The 18,735-nt window shown below is 41.0% G+C and overlaps 1 protein-coding gene across 1 annotated transcript; it reads right to left on the bottom strand.

Annotated features, from left to right (window-relative positions):
- Nucleotides 1–1,729: 1,729 nt before the first annotated feature.
- Nucleotides 1,730–18,719, bottom strand: EXO1 (exonuclease 1). The gene is made up of 14 exons (XM_035110557.2): nucleotides 18,632–18,719; nucleotides 18,092–18,276; nucleotides 16,116–16,235; nucleotides 14,856–14,979; nucleotides 13,751–13,888; nucleotides 12,941–13,153; nucleotides 11,670–11,857; nucleotides 10,538–10,634; nucleotides 9,918–10,146; nucleotides 9,212–9,455; nucleotides 6,067–6,559; nucleotides 5,451–5,555; nucleotides 2,811–3,004; nucleotides 1,730–2,083 (listed from the first exon to the last, which is right to left on the bottom strand). Exons 2-14 carry the CDS (start codon nucleotides 18,250–18,252, stop codon nucleotides 1,933–1,935), a joined length of 2,457 nt encoding a protein of 818 aa, XP_034966448.2. The 5' UTR covers nucleotides 18,253–18,276; nucleotides 18,632–18,719; the 3' UTR covers nucleotides 1,730–1,932.
- Between the last annotated feature and the right edge of the window lie 16 nt (nucleotides 18,720–18,735).

Genomic DNA, 18,735 nt, shown 5'->3' with positions numbered 1-18,735 from the left:
CAGGTTTCTGGCGCCTGAGTGGTTTGGACCAAAGCAGTTTGGGCTTCAGTTCAAATGGTTAACCATTACAGGACTTCTGACAACTTTTGTGCGCAGGCAGAACAGAACCACCAAACACTTCTGAATACAAGCAGAAACTCTCACAAATGAAAAACAGGAAACAAAATTATTTCTATGCAATGGAGTGTCCTGGAGGCAGGCATGGCTGGCTGTCTGGCTCCATGAACAAGTGCACTCCTTTTAGAAAGTGGTGATACAACAAAATGTGGCATGCAGTGTAGGTCCTACTTGTGGTAGTAAGAAGAGCCTTAAATGGGGGAACTGGCCAGGGGTGAAAAGGCAGCGACTTTCCTGACAGTAAGAGCTGTTCGGCAGTGGAATTTGCTACCAAGGAGTGTGGTGGAGTCTCCTTCTTTGGAGGTCTTTAAGCAGAGGCTTGACAGGCATATGTCAAGAATGCTTTGATGGTGTTTCCTGCTTGGCAGGGGGTTGGACTGGATAGCCCTTGTGGTCTCTTCCAACTCTATGATTCCTTTGCACCAACAGCCAGGGCTCGTCCAAGACTGTTCTTACTCACATGGATAAACCTGGAGTGAACTTCCCTGCCTGCTCTTTTTTATTCTAGAGGAAAAGAACCTTCTCCAGTCTCCAGAAGCCAAAAGCAGCAGTGAGTTTTAGTCCATCCATTCTCTCATTAAAAAAAAGACAAGTGTACCAGCTCTAATATGGCCTATTCATGGATTCTGCAAATGGTTCTTAAGGTGCCAATTCAGAGTGTCCAGCATCCCAGGGGCTACATTATTATTATTGATTAAGCTTGTATAGCACCCTTCACCCCCAAGATCTCAGAGGATAGAGGGGAGGCGAGAGGCAAAAAGGTAGTGTAGCGACAAATGTGACTCTCATTTCCATTCCATAGGTCTCTATACCATCCAGCCTTCTTTCCACCCAGTTAAGCAAGAAGTACAATCAGGGTTCAAGGAAACAGCCTAACCAGGCAAATGCAGTTGAGAAGGCTGTTGGGCATGGCTGGCGAGTTGCTTTGCCCGGGGAGGGTCCTGAGTGCCAAAAAGAATGGCCTGGACGGCTGTTTTTTGCCCACAGGCTAGAGGACCCCCACCCCCTTCATAAAATATATTATAAAAAACAAGTGTTTCCAACATTAGTTGTACTGAAGCATACCCATGGATACCAAAGGAGGCTGAGAAGGTTAGCAGACGGGCAATGCCACCCCCCTGAAAGGCGGATGAAGGAACCAGTTAAGGGCAGAAGACTAAGGTTGATGGACCAGCCTCCAACCACGGGTTGCATCTCTCCATACGGCTCAAGAAGCTGCTTCTGCAAGCAAGCATGTTTTATAGCAGAGGATTCTTTAGCAACCTGGGGGTGTGCTTCTGAACAAAAGAGACAGGGGGGGGGGGTCAACGTTCAAAAGCCCTACTGCTGTATGTGGCCCTCTGGATCAAGATGGGCTTTCAGATAAATTATTGTGATCTACAATTTCTGTTAACCTTAGGACACAACAAATCTTTTACACTTTTTCTTAAGCTTTCCCCCTCTTTCCTGGGCCATCTAGAAGTGGTATATTTACCAAATAACCAATAACCACAACTTTTGTAGCCCCCCCCAGCTCACTTTCTTTTTGAGCTTGTTCTCTAATAGCATTTGGCTTTTATATTTATACTGGATAGATAAATCTTGTCCAGCAATAGATTTGCAGCCAAATTTATTTCATTAAAGCAAATATAAACACTGTAGTTCATTTTACTTCTTTCAAAACAGAAGCAGACAAGATCTCTGATAAGACTAAAATATACAGCTCACATCCAAATATATACAAATGTTAATTTTGATTTGTGTGTCCAGAAGCAAATTTGCCTGGACATTACATTGGTCAATGGCTATAGTTTTGCTCAGATCTGCAAGATCAGTTCATTTAAAGATTTTCCGCTGTACATGACTGAATTCAAGTTTATTTAAAGTGTCATCGTCTGTCTCTGGAGTGAGCTGGATGTTATCTTTGTTATCTTTGATTGGAGACAGTGGCTCTGGTTTTCTACAGGACGGTAGCCTTTCAGAATCCCTGCAAAATGAAAGCAAACTGTTAGTGCCCAGAAGAACTAACTAACAGTGCTTAGAGACAGTACCTATTTATTTAGTTCAAAGTGTATTTATTGCACTGTGAGCCTCTGATAGGACATTCTGACAGGAGCTGCAAGTGATTTAAAATCTTCCAAATGTCCATTAATTTTTTTTATACTTGGCTTAAAAATTATTTATGAGACATATTCTACAACCAGAGAAGATCAAAGTCTGCTTCCTAGGAAATGTTTATTTCTACCCAACTAGAATAATATGCTAAGTAGGAGGAAAACCTCAAAGATCTACTCCTTGACTTAGGCAAAGAGGAATGAGAATGAGGCCTATTTGATATTTGATAACATTCTTGTTAAATCTTCCTCCTTCAGCTAATACTAACACTAATTTTATTACTTATACACTACCCAGCCACTCTGGGCAGCCTGAACTAGCCTAGGTAGTCTTTATGAATCTCAGCGGTCTGGTGATGCCAACATGCCTACTTCAAGAGCTGCAACGGCTAATATTTTGCCCGAAAGACACTTTTAAATTATTTATTACACAACTTTCATATAATACTTGATTGAGATCTTATTACAAAGCAGTTTACAAAAGCTAACCAAGTGCTTAGTGGCCGTATATCATCTTCATCGGTATGCAATATTTAAATAAAGTTTATGAAGATTTAGTAGAAGGAAACTGTCGTATTGAGATATAGGAAAAACATTCACCTTTTAAACTGGAAGGTCCTCCACAGTTCATTAATTGTCACCTGCAACCCTGCCTTATTTTCAGCATTGTGATGTTTTTTCTTCTTTGCACTGGCTGTTTTCTTGCTCAGACCACTAACTCTGGCAGGCAGCAATCTCTTGGGTTCTGTCACAGCGTGGGATTTTGCAGAACTGGCTTTAAGTAATCCAGGAACCTGGAGACAGAGAGAAATATCAGCTGCTGTTCCATTAAAGTCCTTATGATTTGTCAGTAAAATGATCACATTGCACCACCAACAAGTGCAATTCATTCAAAAACTCAATCTAGAGCTTCATTATATTCTGATCCCTTCCTCCCAAATGATCTCTTTACCAACAAAAACTTGGTAAATAGCTCTCTCTGTGTGCAGTTAAATATGTGTCTCTATATTTATGTGTATATAAATTTACACATGACCGATTGGCTTGCGACTCTGCATGCGGGAATCACACAGAACCTGTAAATGACTTTTGAAATGCCAAAACAACTGTCATAAAGTTTGCTAAGCAGCAGAGAAGAGAGGGGACCTGGTGGATTGCCATAGGGAAGACATTCCAGTTTTGGTACCCCCATCAAAGGGCTCAGCTTCCTGTACCACATCTTCCATAACAAGGGGACAGAGAACATGGCTTTTGGCATTGATCTTAAGGCATGGGCAAGAGTCGATTCATCCTGGAGGAAGATACTCAGGTAAACAGGCTTAGGAAATCTATGGACTGCAAACACAGTTGTCCCTTAAAGCTTCTACTATTTCTAATCTGCTAGAGCAGCATTTGTACTAAAATCTCAGGGATATCAGGGCTGCTTACAAGCAGTGGTACGCAACATAAAAAAAACTAATTAAAAGAGACAGTACCCCACGATTCTAAGAAAGCATTTTGTGCAAGTATGTCTGTGCACGCACTTTTAGGAAAAGGAATCCGTCCCCACAGTGAAGTCACTAACCACAAGAGGTCACCATAATTCTGAAGAATACAGAATGCTATTTAGAGTCTTAGTAACATGTTTTAGTTGAAGTTGTTTAAATAAAACAAAAACAAAACCTGCTAGTCATTGAGGATGCTCCTTACACCTGTACAGAAGCCCCTCCTTTAAGCAATCAATTACACAAAAAATCCAGAGATGTTTAGATCAACCAGCACAATCTTTTCCCATGCCTTCTTTATTATGAAGGGTGTTTCTCAGAGATTTTTGGCATCATTGCCAGTGATGAAATTCCATCTGCACCACAAAGAACCACTGCAGAATTTGTTCTCCGCTCAAGCCTATCATTAACCAGGGAATCCACAGCCTGTATTGTCTTCCCAAAAGAAAGAGAAATGTACTAGAGAAACTGGAGAATCCTACAGCTCAGCCAGGGTTTAGATTACAGGAAATGAGCTGTGGCAAGGCTCAGACTAGTGTTCCCCACCCCTTCCTCCTCCATGCACAAGAGAATAATATTAATTAACACATTAAGTGTTCAAATGACTTCACATGCATTATTTAGTTGCAATCCTTACAGCAACCTTGTAAGGTAAGTTGATATTATTATCCCCCTCCCCCGCAATAATGCAGATTTGACAGCGGGGAGGGATGATGTCGGTGACTTACCTTACAAGGCTGAGTCAGAGTGGCTTGTCTAAGGCCCCCCCCAGTGAAATCATGACAGAGGCTAGATTTGAATCAGGGACTTCCCAATTCCCAGCTCAGTCTCCTAACTACTATACTGCACCAACTCTCAGGTTAGTGAATAACCCAGGATCTGAAAATCAGTTTCATTCTTGTTCATCTTAATTTTGGTGACAGCAAACCATAGTGGCTTATTCAAATGTGTGGGCAAAAATTACACATCAATGCATCATTACAACAAATAGTCTAATAACTATTCGTTTCAAGGCATAATCTGACAATCCAAACAGCATCAGCATCCTTGAGTAAACTCTTAGCCTGATTTACATCACAGGGTGTAAAAAGAAATAAGAGCAGGGATAGTCTCTGATCTGTAACAGCCGCAATAGGAAATATGTGCAAATAAAATAAATGTCAGAAGATGTCCTAAAAATTTACAATACAGGTCTTACCCATAAGACTCATTATTTCTACAGTATTTGAATGCCACTTTCCCCGCAGAAATATGCCCAAAGTGGTTCACAACACAACAGCAAAATACATATCAGTGCATCATTACAACACATAGCCTAATAACTATTCATTTCAAGACGTAACCTGGCAATCCAAACAATTAGTATAATAAAACCTAACAATTAGAAAGTTATTATGAAAAAGGGCAACAGCAATAATTTACACACCTACAAATTTGATACTGTTTATTTTAAAATATATAAACCAGATAGGATAAAACATTCCAAGGCATTAATAAATAATATAGCCAGCAGATAGTTCCTCAAAAGTGCCAAGCACCAGATATGACAATCAGATTTCTTAGAGCTTGGATGAGATGATCTCCAACATCTTAAAGCAGCCAGCAGAGATTTGGGGGTGGGGGGCAGGGGGTGGTGCTCAATCTCTTCCGCTGTGCTCCTGCTGCATTTCAATGTACAGGTATGTATTTACATACCAAAAAAGAAAAGAACAGAAAAATCGAACATAAGAAAACTAAAGAGGGAAAAAAGACATACCTTGCTATTGAACTCCATATCCTTATTTTCAGTACACAATGAGTCACAGAACTGAAATATTCGGGAATTCATATTACATTCTGGTTCTGGACTGCAGTCAGGTTCCTATGGTACAAAATAAGAGAAAAAGGCAAGTGTTAATTTATATATAATTTAACGCTGGTTTATATATAATCTAAACAGAGAATTTCATGCCTGTTTTTAAGAGTGAAGTGACTGAAGATATGTCCCAATGGCAAAGAGAAAATAATAAATCTAAGTTGCTCTTGTCTTCCTTAGTAAAGTGACATCAGTATTTTGGTTTACAGCAGAGCTAAACTTTGGCCCACCAAATGCTGCTGGGCTACAATCCCCATTATCCTTATTAGTGGCCCCATTGGCTGTGGTTGATGAAAGTAGAAATCCAACCACATGGGGGTGGGGTGCATAGGGTTAGGCACGCTGGGTGATAACAACAGCCAGACAGACTGGCAGGGGGACCAAGAGTTTCGCCATAAGTCATTTTACAGTGGAGAGCTAGATGTATTGTAATAAGTAAGAGCTGTTATCTATTCCCTTGAGATGCAAGTGGCAATTTAATTAACTGCTTAACTGAAGCACAGGGAAATGATCTTACTCTGCCAGAAGGAGCATTTTTCTTGGTCACCCGTGAATATTCTGAAGTGCCCAGGCTATTTTGCGACACTCTGTCAAGCTCCTGTTCTGATGAACACTGCAGTTCTTTTACAGGGGGAGACTCTTCATCCGACTCTTTACTTCCTGTGGTGTTTAGTGTTTGTGATCCAGACACCTCACAACTCTGGGGTGTGACTTTGCTGGGTGTGCGTCTGCGAAACTGCTGTAACAATGCTATACTTTGCAATGGACTGGGTGTCCCAGGTCTATCTGCAAAGCTTCTAGTCCAGTTGAAACAGCTTGTCTGCGTTGTCCTGGGTGACAGCAAGGCAGTTGTTCTAGTTTCCCCACTCTCTGAAGAGGAAGGACCAAGATCCTCTGTTACTGTATTTCCTGCTTCCGCAATCTGAGAATTCACTTCACTGCCCTGGGGTGATTCATGGATTTCCCCCTTTGATATATTGTCAGGCTGATCCATCACTTTGCAGAAGAACCTAACATACATTGGAAGAATAGAGGTAATAAATGGGAAGGAGGGATAAAGCGAAAGGGCTGCAAGCATGAAGGAATCTATGCAATTTAAAACAGCACAAATTCACCAAAAAGAAGAGACTAGGTTGAGGTGTCAATGATATTATTCGTTTGTTATTATGGACACTTGATAAGTAAAACAAGGAAGAACTTGGACATTAATAAATTATACCAAACAGATAGGCCTACGCTTCTCACAGCTCTTGAGAGGCTAGGTACTCAACTGATTGTGTTGCAAAATGTAGCAGCAGTAATTATTATTATTTACTCATTTATATACCACTCATATGCCAAAATGGCTCCTATAAAGTCAACACATGATTCAAGCACACAAAACATTAAAGCATCCTTAATTAAAAATAAAATAAATGTGATAATTAAAACAGTAAAAACAATAAAATCACATGTTCGGGTGGGGGGGGGAGAATGCTTGCCTAAACAGGTGTTTCTTCAGCTGGCAGAAGACCAACACTGATGGACGATTAAGACTCTCCACCTAATAGTGCCAGCATAACTAAAACCTCCTTTGTACGAGCATAAGAGAATGGGCTTGTAGTGGAGGTATTAGAGGCATCACTGAACACAGTATAGGAGACCACAGGTGTCATAGTCAGAAAGCCAGAGATTGCTTTCTAGCCTCGTTGCACAATCCACCGGTATAATCCCAGAGCAGTGACTAATACCCTGCTCCAGAAACTGAACATGGCAGTATATTATACACCACAAAGCACTGGCGTGACATTTTTTTTTTCCTGCAGATGAGTGTGCTGGGAGGCTCATCATCCATTCAGTAGCAACTTGAAAACAAGCAGGCATTTTGTGATGCCAAGTTCATTTCCTCTCATTATTCTTACTTTTTGTTCATATAATTAAATACACAACTGTCGGACTATGTTCTAAGGATACACTATTCTATGTACATGTAACCAATGGCCACTGTTACTTTAGGAAGTGCAAAAGGAGGAAATGCAAATGGGAAGTTTGTTTTTAAGGTTTTATTGCTGTAAATCACACTAATGATGTAATGTAATGTAATATATAAAAAGGTAAAGGGACCCCTGACCATTAGGTCCAGTCGTGACCGACTCTGGGGTTGCGGCGCTCACCTCGCATTATTGGCCGAGGGAGCCGGCGTACAGCTTCCAGGTCATATGGCCAACATGACTAAGCCGCTTCTGGCGAACCAGAGCAGCGCAGGGAAATGCCATTTACCTTCCCGCTGTAGCGGTACCTATTTATCTACTTGCACTTTGACGTGCTTTCAAACTGCTAGGTTGGCAGGAGCTGGGACCAAGCAACAGGAGCTCACCCCGTCGCAGGGATTCGAACCACCAACCTTCTGATTGGCAAGCTCTAGGCTCTGCGGTTTAACTCACAGCGCCACCTGCGTCCCAATGTAATATATAATGGCATACCAGTATTTTAATGACTAACCAAACCAAGGACCTGATGCACACACCTTGCACTACGGAAGCCCTGGGTAATTTTGTAGTTGCTGCTGGCATTGTTGGAAGAGGAAAAACACATTTTCATAATCAAGTGGCAGACTTCAGGGAATGTTTGTTGTTTCTGGGTTAGGTGAAATCTTCAGAGTCTTCCAGAAATGTGCTCTAGTTCTTGAAATGGTAGGAGAGGGTAAAATATGGAGAACTATTTGAGGAGAGCAGTAACACTCTGCTGTGGGAAAAGGCAAGCTGAGTAATCTCCAATCACTCTCTCAACCTTAAAAGAAAAGTTGTTTTTTGCTGAAAACACCAGGAGGTTCCCATGTCTTCTCCAGATGATTTACACTTATCTAGAATGTGCTGATTTATTTATTTTTGTATGTAGGCATGCATACCAAGGAATCATTTTCCACGTACTGTACAGTACTTCCCAAGAGCAAACTTTCATGTTCAATAAATGACCACTTTGCTTTGTATGGGGAGAGTGGGACGTACAGAATGAGAATATAAAATCACTGGGGACTTTGGTGATGCAAAGATGTAGAAATCCACCCTTCACCTGACCTGCAAACCTCTTACTGACACACCCTCCTCCCCAGTAGATATTACAGAGTGTTTTGACTAATTTGAGTTGGGAAGGGTCTCAAGAGGCCATCAAATGAAAGCTTCTGCACACTGTTAATTTTGACTTTCACTTTCAGGTGCCAGTTTAATATTGCTCCTCAGGCAATTTACGTCACATTTGTGTGTTGTTAACTCCTAAGTGAATTTTTAAAAAGAGGATTTTATATGTAAAGCTGGTCTGGAGTCTGCTCCGACCAGATTATGATTCATCCTGCCCTTGTTGAGCTTCCCTTCGGGGGAAAATATATGAAGAGGCAAATCAATCCAAATTCTAGTACATGTTCTAATTTATGAGCATGTAAAGGTAACTGCTTATTTACACATGGAGAGCTTTTCAAAGGAACAAAATTAGATTTATTGTGTCACTTTCTCTGACGTGTCCCCTAGGGTCTTTTGGAAGGTAGCCTAGTGTGCTGAATATATTATACGATATATTACATTTTGCTTTTGAGTATGCCACTTCTACTTTTTGTAACGAAGGGAAACTGCAGAGTCAAATTCCCCAAGAGTGTAACTTTTTGCATACTGAACTTGAAGAAAGCATACCTGCTTCTAGTCCCTGGAACAACAACAACTGCATCACTCTCTTCATTCTTCTTCCGCAAGATGAAGGCAAATTTATTTCTAAGCCTAGGATGGGAGTTTGAACTTTCTTTGTCTCTGCAGGAGTCCTCTGAAGCAGCAATCACAGATACACACCCAGGGTGCTCACCATCTTCACTGCTTTCCATCTTAGGTTTTTTGGTGTTTGAAAAATACTGGCTTAGCAGGTCACCTTCCGACAGCTCTTCTAAATATATATATATATGAAAAATACACATTGTAATTGGGTCACAACGGAAAAAGACTGTAAGGAATATTTTTTTAAAAAAAGTTTTCAAAACTGAAAAAACCCATTAAGAAATGTAGATATATTGATCTTAATTTGATTCCCTTTCAGTGTAGAAGAAACAAATGCCAAGTCACCAAATATTACATTAATACATTAATTTGCAGCAGCAGCAGCAGCAGCAGAAAATTGGATTGCTGTGCAAAAATGGGATATTATAAATATATACCAACTATTGTTAAACTGATTGGATTCTCTATGCTACAGAATCCCATTCCTTCAAAGTGTTTATAGAAAGGGATAAACAAAATAAATATGTTATGAGGGGAAAGCTTTCAAGTCTTAAGCCTTCGAGAACATTTTAGAGTAAGAGGAACATTTTCTTTCTCACAAACAATCTCTTTAGAGATTTAGCTATCATACCATGCCTTGGTCTTTTTGCCAATAGTGCTTTGCTGGGAAGCTTCATCCCTTTCATGTTAACTAGCCGCTCCAGGCCTCTGGTTGTGGGTTTCTCCAACATTGATGCTGAATTTGCTGTAATCTTGGCAGTGGAACCAGGTGTGTAGTCTCTGCTCCAAATGCTCTTTAAATTGGGTGGCTGCTCTTTGGCATATTTGTCGTCCCAGCCACGACTTCTGGGCTGTACAGACTAGAGGAAAAGGAAACAAGAAGATGATGTACAATAGAGGAAAGAACGACTGCCGCCTGTTTCTCTTGAGACTATAAAAATGATGCAAATAATCTGATCGTTCTTCAATTCAGTTCCACCATTCTACTGCTGGCCATTGGCCAGTGTGGGAGGAACAATCCAAGGACATAATCAAGCCAACAAGTGGTTAGAAAGCAACACTGCTGCTCCTGTTACCTTGTACACATCTTATTATTCCCATGGGAAGAGGAGGAAGTGTTGATGTATTAGGTCTGCTTTGGGTCATCCAGGCAGCAGTCCTTTGAGCGTGCAACCATAGGCCAACATGCAACTTCACATTCCGCAGTCTCTACAGGTGATTTGGCCCCTGCATTTAGAAGTAAAACATTACCTGTGGAGCATCAGGGTCGTAGTCATCTATTTGCTCCATTGTATTGATGTCCTTATTTCCAAGTGCAATTTGAAAAGCAGCACTATCACCGATGTGCCTAAGTTAGCCAAATTAAGGGGCAAATGCAGTTCTTCTATTGATGATTTTTCTCTTGAAAGTGGCATTTTATAAAGAGATTTAGCCTCTATATAATCAAAAGTAAATTCTACATCTTCGTCTTTGAATGGATGAATGCCTCCTAACCACTTTGCACAACAGCTTAGCCAAGATATTAAAGCTTTACATCAGGATCAGCCCTTCTTAACTTTATCCCTGGAAGACTCTGCGCTAAGAGTGGGAGCTGTCATTCTAGTAGGCAATAGTTTTGTTGTCGCCTGAGGTATTTGAAGCAGCATTACCGTTTATACAAGTTTAGCATTCTCCCAAAAAGAGGATGTGCTAAACTGAATCTATGAAATGAACTGGTTTAGAAACAACAGTTATGTTCTGTTTTATAGTGAAAGAGTCCATGATAATTGAAGATTTTAAGACAGCCACCATTTTTATAATGGGTGGTGGAGGTGCTAAACAGCTTAGAAAGCCTTCTTAAAAATATGGTAGTTTAGGACCTTTTAACCGAAATTTTAACAACTATTGGATGGATGAATAACCACTAGTATGAATTTCTAAATTTAAGCAAGAGATCAGATGGCCCACTTGATAGTTCACTTATACCCAACTTTATTCAATGTTAGAAAGCCATTAAACAGCTAGTTTTCCTTGCAAAATTGACTTGAACAATGAGAAGGAAGGTCTACATTACATTCCTGAATATTTTAAACATACTTAAAGGCACCCATTTTTTTCCCAAATGGAGCAAGAACAAGCACCAGTAAGTCAAATTTAAGGAGTTTATAAGTTCCACAGATTTCTATGCATGATCTTAACTCTGATATTGTTGGTACTTATACCCATATTCTAGGCATGTTTAACCCTGCAGCGAAAGGCCTCAAGCTTTGTAGGGCTTACTTCCAAGTAAGTATGCACAGGACCACAGCCTCAGAAGTGCTTAACTTTGCCTGGCATCCCAGAGACCCCATGAAAAGGAAGAGACTATAAAGACTTTTTTAAAAAATTATTTGATAAAGGATACTTTCCTGCATAAAGCAGTGTTTCTGGATCAACACCATCTTCGTAAGCATTCAGAGGAACAAGCTGTCTCCTGACTGGGTCAAAAACCAACTGATAGAGGAAAGTATTATTAGCACGAGTAAATCCTTCTATGTATTCTTCTGGTACCAAAATATTCATCTTCAAATACTGCCCCATTTTCCCAATGACCTGGAAGAGAAAAGGGCATGTTATGCGATGCACAGCATACTTGTGAGACAACAGGCACAATGGAGGACAATGTCCACCAACACATCCTTCCCTATGCCAACCCTCACACCATTTCCAAGGTTCCCCCAAACTCCGAGAGCAGATTTTCATCGGTTGCAACAGGAAAAGGAAGATCAAAACCCCTGTTCCATTCATGGAATTAGGAGATATGCTCATTGTTTTGTCATTCTAAAAGCATTGCCTAGTACAGGCATCCCCAAACTGCGGCCCTCCAGATGTTTTGGCCTACAACTCCCATGATCCCTAGCTAACAGGACCAGTGGTTGGGGAAGATGGGAATTGTAGTCCAAAACATCTGGAGGGCCGAAGTTTGGGGATGCCCGGGCTAGTATGTACTCCAAAGCTGAAATGATTCTTGAAAAGAGGCATGGGGCAAACAGGCAATGTTTTAAGACCTTTGTCAAACTTCCTTTTTTAAAAAACAGATCTGATATTTCCCCAAAGTCCCAAGTATCTTTTCAGAGTAAGTGACGTACACTGGAAATTTGGACCAAATGTTATTTTCTGTCTTTATTCTCCCTCTCTTCAAATACTACAGCAAACAAACAAAAAATCATCCTGGAAAGCTGAGGAGTAGGCATGATTTCTGAAACAAGAGTTTGGACTGTGGCCCTTTACATTTGCCAGTATGAAAATGTTGATAAATCATTTAATAATGATAAAGCTTGTATATAGTTACAGTCTAGGGCTGCTTCGAATCTTGGCTCATTTACAATTATTAAAACAAAAAAATGTATTTGTATCTCAGCCAAATGGACTCATTTGGAAATATCCTATATGTAAATGTAACAAGGAAGAGTTAAGCTTTAGTCAACACGCAACATACAAGAGTCCACAATACATATTGTTGCTTAACTGTTTTTCCCAATTTACGTGAACAGCAGAACAAATTTCTTTTGACAAGTATCTACATAATAACTCAATCAAGTACTTTCCCCCGAATTCCTCATCTCCAGAGTTGGCGTCACTATCAGTGGAGCTTTTGGAAAACATAAAATTAACTCAAGAGCCAATAAACATTACCTTTATAATATCAGGGTTATTGGCCATTTTTATAAGCCTGCAAGCCTTGCCTAATCCAATACCATGAAGAGACGGAAGGTAGTCACAACCAGACAGAATACACATGTAACGAAATTTCTCTTCTGTGAACACATCACCAAGTTGTTTGCACATTCCAAGCCGAGTCTGGTCAATTTCTAAGCCATTTCCACACTTGTCAATTTTCAGAAAGACCTTAAAACAAAATAACAGACGAGTCATTGTATTTTTGTTCCATTTCTACAAATGGTAGCCAAACACAGAATTCTTTCCCAATCATCAGCATATAAACTTGTACAGTATATTTTACACCACAATTTTTCATCAATAAGCAATACAGCTTTAATTTTCTATTACACATACATATGTTGCGTCTCTATGACATTTGCAAACCCAGCAATCCCATTCCCCCATACAGACATTATCAAATTCTGCCCAGCAGTCAACAGTCTGCCTAACATCAGTAATATTTAGCATTTATATGCCATTTTTGGAATGTACAAAGATCTTGACTTACATTATTCTCAGCAATCAGGGCCTCTCAGGAGACCAATATTATTCTCTGTATATTCCAGATGGAGTAAGGTGAGGCCAACACTGAGAGATACTGACCTAAGGTCCCCATGCAAATTCATGGCTGAGGAGGGTTTTTAAGCAGGAGCTTCATGCCTCACTGCACACTCACAGAAAAACGCCTGCCCTGGGCCATATAGGATTAGAGGGCTGGGTTTCCTTGTGTAGCTGAGCCCTGGTGCTGTCCTTTTTAGAAATGAATTACTAGACCTTTCCTACCTTTTTACATCCAAAAGCAAGAAGATCAGAATCCTCTGTAATTATAGCTTCGACTAAGCCAGTCTTGTTAAGGTAGGCGAGCTGAGCATCCGCTTCGTATGGAGCAACAATGCAATCTATTCCCCGGGCTCGGGCAGCCTGCAAGAGCAAAAAAAAAAACAATTCAAGCCCCCATTCTAGTGCTTCAGAAGTGACACTCCCTCCCCAATTGGTCTAGTCCAGGGGTCAGCAACCTTTTTCAGCTGTGGGCCAGTCCACCGTCCCTCAGCCCATGTGGTGGGCCGGACCATATTTTGAAGGGGGGAAAATGAACGAATTCCTATGCCCCACAAATAACCCGGAGATACATTTTAAATAAAGGGACACTTTCTACTCATGTAAAAACACGCTGATCCCCGGACTGCCTGCGGGCCGGATTGAGAAGGCAATTGGGCCGCATCCTGCCCCCGGGCCTTAGGTTGCCTACCCCTGGTCAAGTCCCTAGTTCTTCCCTGCATGGTCCTAGTTGCATCTCCTGACCATCTGAAGTTCTAGTTGCAGAAATTAGGATTTTTGCATGGTATAAGTTTCCATAGAAAGAACTGCATTTAGGCTCATTAATCACTGAGTTGGTAAACAGTTTCTGGACACTTTAGATTGCAGCTGTGGGGTTATATAACATGAATGCTTCTCAATACAAATATAATTCCTGCCCCCAAAGAAAAAGAGATGTATCACAATGAAGGACTCCAGGCTACTTTAACTGATACAACTTTTTGGGGTGGGGGTGGGGGGTAAGAGTACGGGGAACAATTCAGTTATTATGAGCCCTCATCTGCAGTCAAACGGTGCAGCCCTGACACAGGTTTGCTCCTTCAATGAGAAACAGGAGAAGTATCTCTTTCTCCTATTTTGTATATAAAATATATATAAATACATATCTCCTATTACTCAGATACTAACTACAGCAAATTGTTGAATAAACAAACACTGCAAACTTTGAGTTACTAAACCTTCTGCAAAGCCTGTATTATGCAAACATCAGGGTTATAAGAAATGCAGTTATTCTGCTAAAAAATATAAAATGGGAAAGCAGCAACAACCTACCAGCTAAAAGGCTACTTACTTTAATCACTTCACAGGCCATAGCGTGCGTAACATTAATGCTACGTGCAAAGCATTCTCTGGCTTCTGATAATTTCCCTTCACGAAGCAGCTGCTTCCCTTTCAGGAGGTTTGCTTGCCGTTTTCTTCAAGAGAACAAAAAGAAACCCGTCGTCTCAGTGTCACACAACCATAACGGAACAGGTGGACAGCTCTGGCATTGCAAGACACATGGGAGACGTGCTTAAACTCTATTTGAGCATTTCAAAGAAAGCATGAGGGCAGTGCCTTGAAGGGGGACACACACAACCTAGACACTCGATGCCGCTGTGATTAGATGATCAGGAACCCTGTGTTTTTAGGGTTCCTGATCTAAGGCTGGCTTAAAAGCCTCCCCCACCCCCAGGCATGGGAAGATCAGAACTGTGGGAGCATTTCCCTTTACACTTTATGCCCTCAGGGTTCTGTGAATGCCTGAACTGCGGTGTTTGAATCTACTATATCAGAGCTTGAAAGCCAGATGTAAAAAGAAGTATATATATAAAAAATACATTGTGTAAACCTTAGATGTGCTTGGTCCCCATTGGAGGAAATGGAACATAAGCATTTCACTGCACTTTCATCTACTGAAACTATTACTAGAAAACCATCCCACTGTTTTAACTAGGGTGCAAGATTTCTATGACTGTGCCCAAATACAGTGGAACCTCGGAAGCCGAACACCTTTGAACTCGAACGTTTGGGCTCCTGAATTATTGAAAACCAGAAGTGATTGTTCCAGTTTTCAAATCATTTTCCAATTGGAATCCACACCTTGGTTTTCGAACTGTTCCGGGAGTCGATTAAATTTGAAAACCAAGGTATGGCTGTACTTTGTTAAGTTCAATTTCCACTTCCAAAAGCAGCGCCTCGTGCTATACCTGTTCCAGCAGGTTCAGGAACTTTCTGGAGCAGCTTTTCAGGGAGAAGGAAAGGAGTAGAAGGTCTATTTGTTGACTTTTGTCAACGCTGAATGTGTTCGCTATTGAGATGGTTGTAGGTCGTGTTCAGTACTGAGAAGTTCTGCAAATTTAGCTAACGTTATTGTCGACAGGATCATATGCCACATTGCAGCATTACAGAAGTCTGCTTAGATTTCAACACTGCATCGCTTTATAAATTCTGCTCTCATTACGATAACATTTGAATTGTTTTTACGTGAAAGTTACTGTCTTTAAAGCACACATATCCTGCAAATCACCAATTTGAATTTCTAATTGGGGGGGGGAGGCATAAGACTTACTCTCGTCGTGACTTTTCAACTTGCTTTTTGGAAGGCAGGGTACAGCCATCAAATACTAGAACGGGTTTGACCCCAAATGACAGAAGCATATCAGCAAGCTTCATGCAATAAGCTACATATCTGTAGAAACAAACACAGTTGCCATATATCGGTTAGGAAATGTTCACCTTACTTAATCCTAAAAAGTAAACTGCAAGGGGAAATTTTATTATAAAGAGCCAATGCACACTTAGCTTTGCAATACCAAAATGTCCACAAGATTAAGATGCCTTGGTACCACAGCATCCAAGGAGAGTTAATGTGGCATAATGGCTAGAGCACTGGACTAGGAACTGCGAGACATGTTTCATATCCCCAGTCAGCCATGAAGCTCATTGAGCGACACAGAGCTTCTTTCCGCATTGTTGTGAGGGTACGATGGGGTGAGGAAGAACCATGTTCACTGCCTTGAGCTTTTTAGAGGAAAGCTGGGATAAAAATGTAACAATTCCATGCCTAGTCCCGTACTTAGCCAACAGAAATTAATGATGTGAACTTAGTTGAAAAAACAGTAATGGTAATTATATTAAACATATATTACAGACTGTAGAAGAGGAACAGTCATCATTTCATCTTACGCATGAACTTACGGGTATCAGTGGCCAAAGATGATCGTGGAGATTTCCACATTTTTCAGACTGCTTTCATTTTAGCTGCAATCCTGAGTGCTAGCTGTTTACATTCTATTGATTAAATGGGGTTTAAGTAGCCTGCAGCAGTCATAAGCAACTTAAAACGCAACCACAAATTAATATTATTCCTTTTAATTTAATTTATGCATTGGATAGCACGTTATGTACCTTTCCTATTTTTCTTGTCAACTGTTGCTAATTGATTACGAGATCTGTTAGTGGCAGTATTTTCCACATATATTTTTCCACTGAGCATTACACATCAAATAAAAGACTGCAAGTCAAAACTGTCTTCTAAAAACTGTATTATTCAGACACAACTCTCCAATTAGAGATTCTTTGCCAAACAGCTTTAACTGATCTGTTTGACATTTAAAGTTGTAAATTGACCATTTTATATGAAAGTGTGGTCAATAATTTTTTTTAAAAAAAAACCCAAAGCCAATTAATCTCTTGTGTGAATTAAAATACAGTATGTCTTACAGAAAAGTGGACGGGGGGGGGGGGCTGACCAGTTCCCCTGGCCTGGGGGCCTGACCAGTTCCCCATGCAATGTTTTCTGCTCGCTACAAGAAAACCCTAGTTTCCCTTTCCCTTTTCTGTAGTGTCCTGTAGATTGGTCTGTCTTATCACTGATATTTATGAGCTACACTGTGGGAGCCTTTTTGTGCTGAACAGTGGGATAACAATTGCTTTAAATAAATAACAAGTCATTCTGCCTAGCCCAGCAACCCGAATGGGGGTGCCAATTGCTCCCTACCGTCATAGTGATCTCATCATATCAAGCGGGGGAAGGAGCAATAACATTTGCATGGTTCAGCTGGAGTGGGGTGCTATGTGTCTCATACATTCCTGGGTGTGGGGGCCTCACCCACATGTAACCACAAAAGTATCGGTCAAGAGTGAATACAGTTCTCAACCCAAACAAAGTTTGGCAACACTGCTTTACGGGAAATACTTCCCCTATTTTATTATATTATTATTTATTTATTGAATTACCGTATTGGCCCGAATATAAGCTGCTCCCTTAAAATTTTGCAGGCACTCACACCCCTTCCATTTTACCATATGTCTGTTTCAGCAGCGATATCGTAAAAAAGCCATTTTTGTAAGGTCGCGAATTTAAGCCATACTTTAACTTTTCATGGTCGGAATTTGGGGGGAAAGCGAGGTATATACCACCCTATACCTGGAGGTCTCAGGGCAGTTCACAGAAAAGATAAACATAAAAGCCACACTATATATAGTAATAATAAAAAAAACCCATAAACACCCATTCTGTCCGTCAAATTGCTTCAAACTTACTGATCTGTGGGTTCTCCTTTGGCTAGCTTTTCAGCACACGCATAGGCTCCTTTGTGGAGCCAGCAGTAAGTATCCACAGCAACTACTTGTCCTTTGTACTTCTTTACATGAGCAGATTCGGCAGCCTCTTTGATAAATTGGAGCAAACCTTGGATCCCCATTGTTCTTAAGTCAAATCCAAGAAACTAGTAAGGAAACAAAGTCAATACAACCTCCATCCTTGAGAAACAAAAACAAAACAACACTCTACAACTAAACCAAACATCCGTATGAAACCACCAAGAGATGAAATGGTTGAGCATGGCTAAGATACTCCATGGTGACCCCGATCAAGATCGTGCATTTGCTTTTCTCAGAAAAGGAAAGTATATTGGATCCTGCCACCCACCCACTCACTCCACGACCCATTGGCAGGGTATCCCTCTGAAAACGATACCAATTAGGCTCGCCCACCCGACCCTCGTGGGGAGTTTAGAAACGTACAGCCGACCCACTCTCCGGCCGCCGCTGCTAAGAACCTGCCTATTCCGGCCCCGGTACCTTCAGCACGGAGGAGAAAGCGCCCGTTGACAGCGACAGTGGACCGGGCCGGCTCCGTCCATTAAGCAAGAAGAGCTCCGGCTGCGCAGCGCGGGAAACCGTAA

This window comes from Zootoca vivipara, chromosome 3, assembly GCF_963506605.1.
Source record: "Zootoca vivipara chromosome 3, rZooViv1.1, whole genome shotgun sequence".
NCBI lineage: Eukaryota > Metazoa > Chordata > Lepidosauria > Squamata > Lacertidae > Zootoca > Zootoca vivipara.
This window is presented reverse-complemented; position numbering and strand designations above follow the sequence as displayed.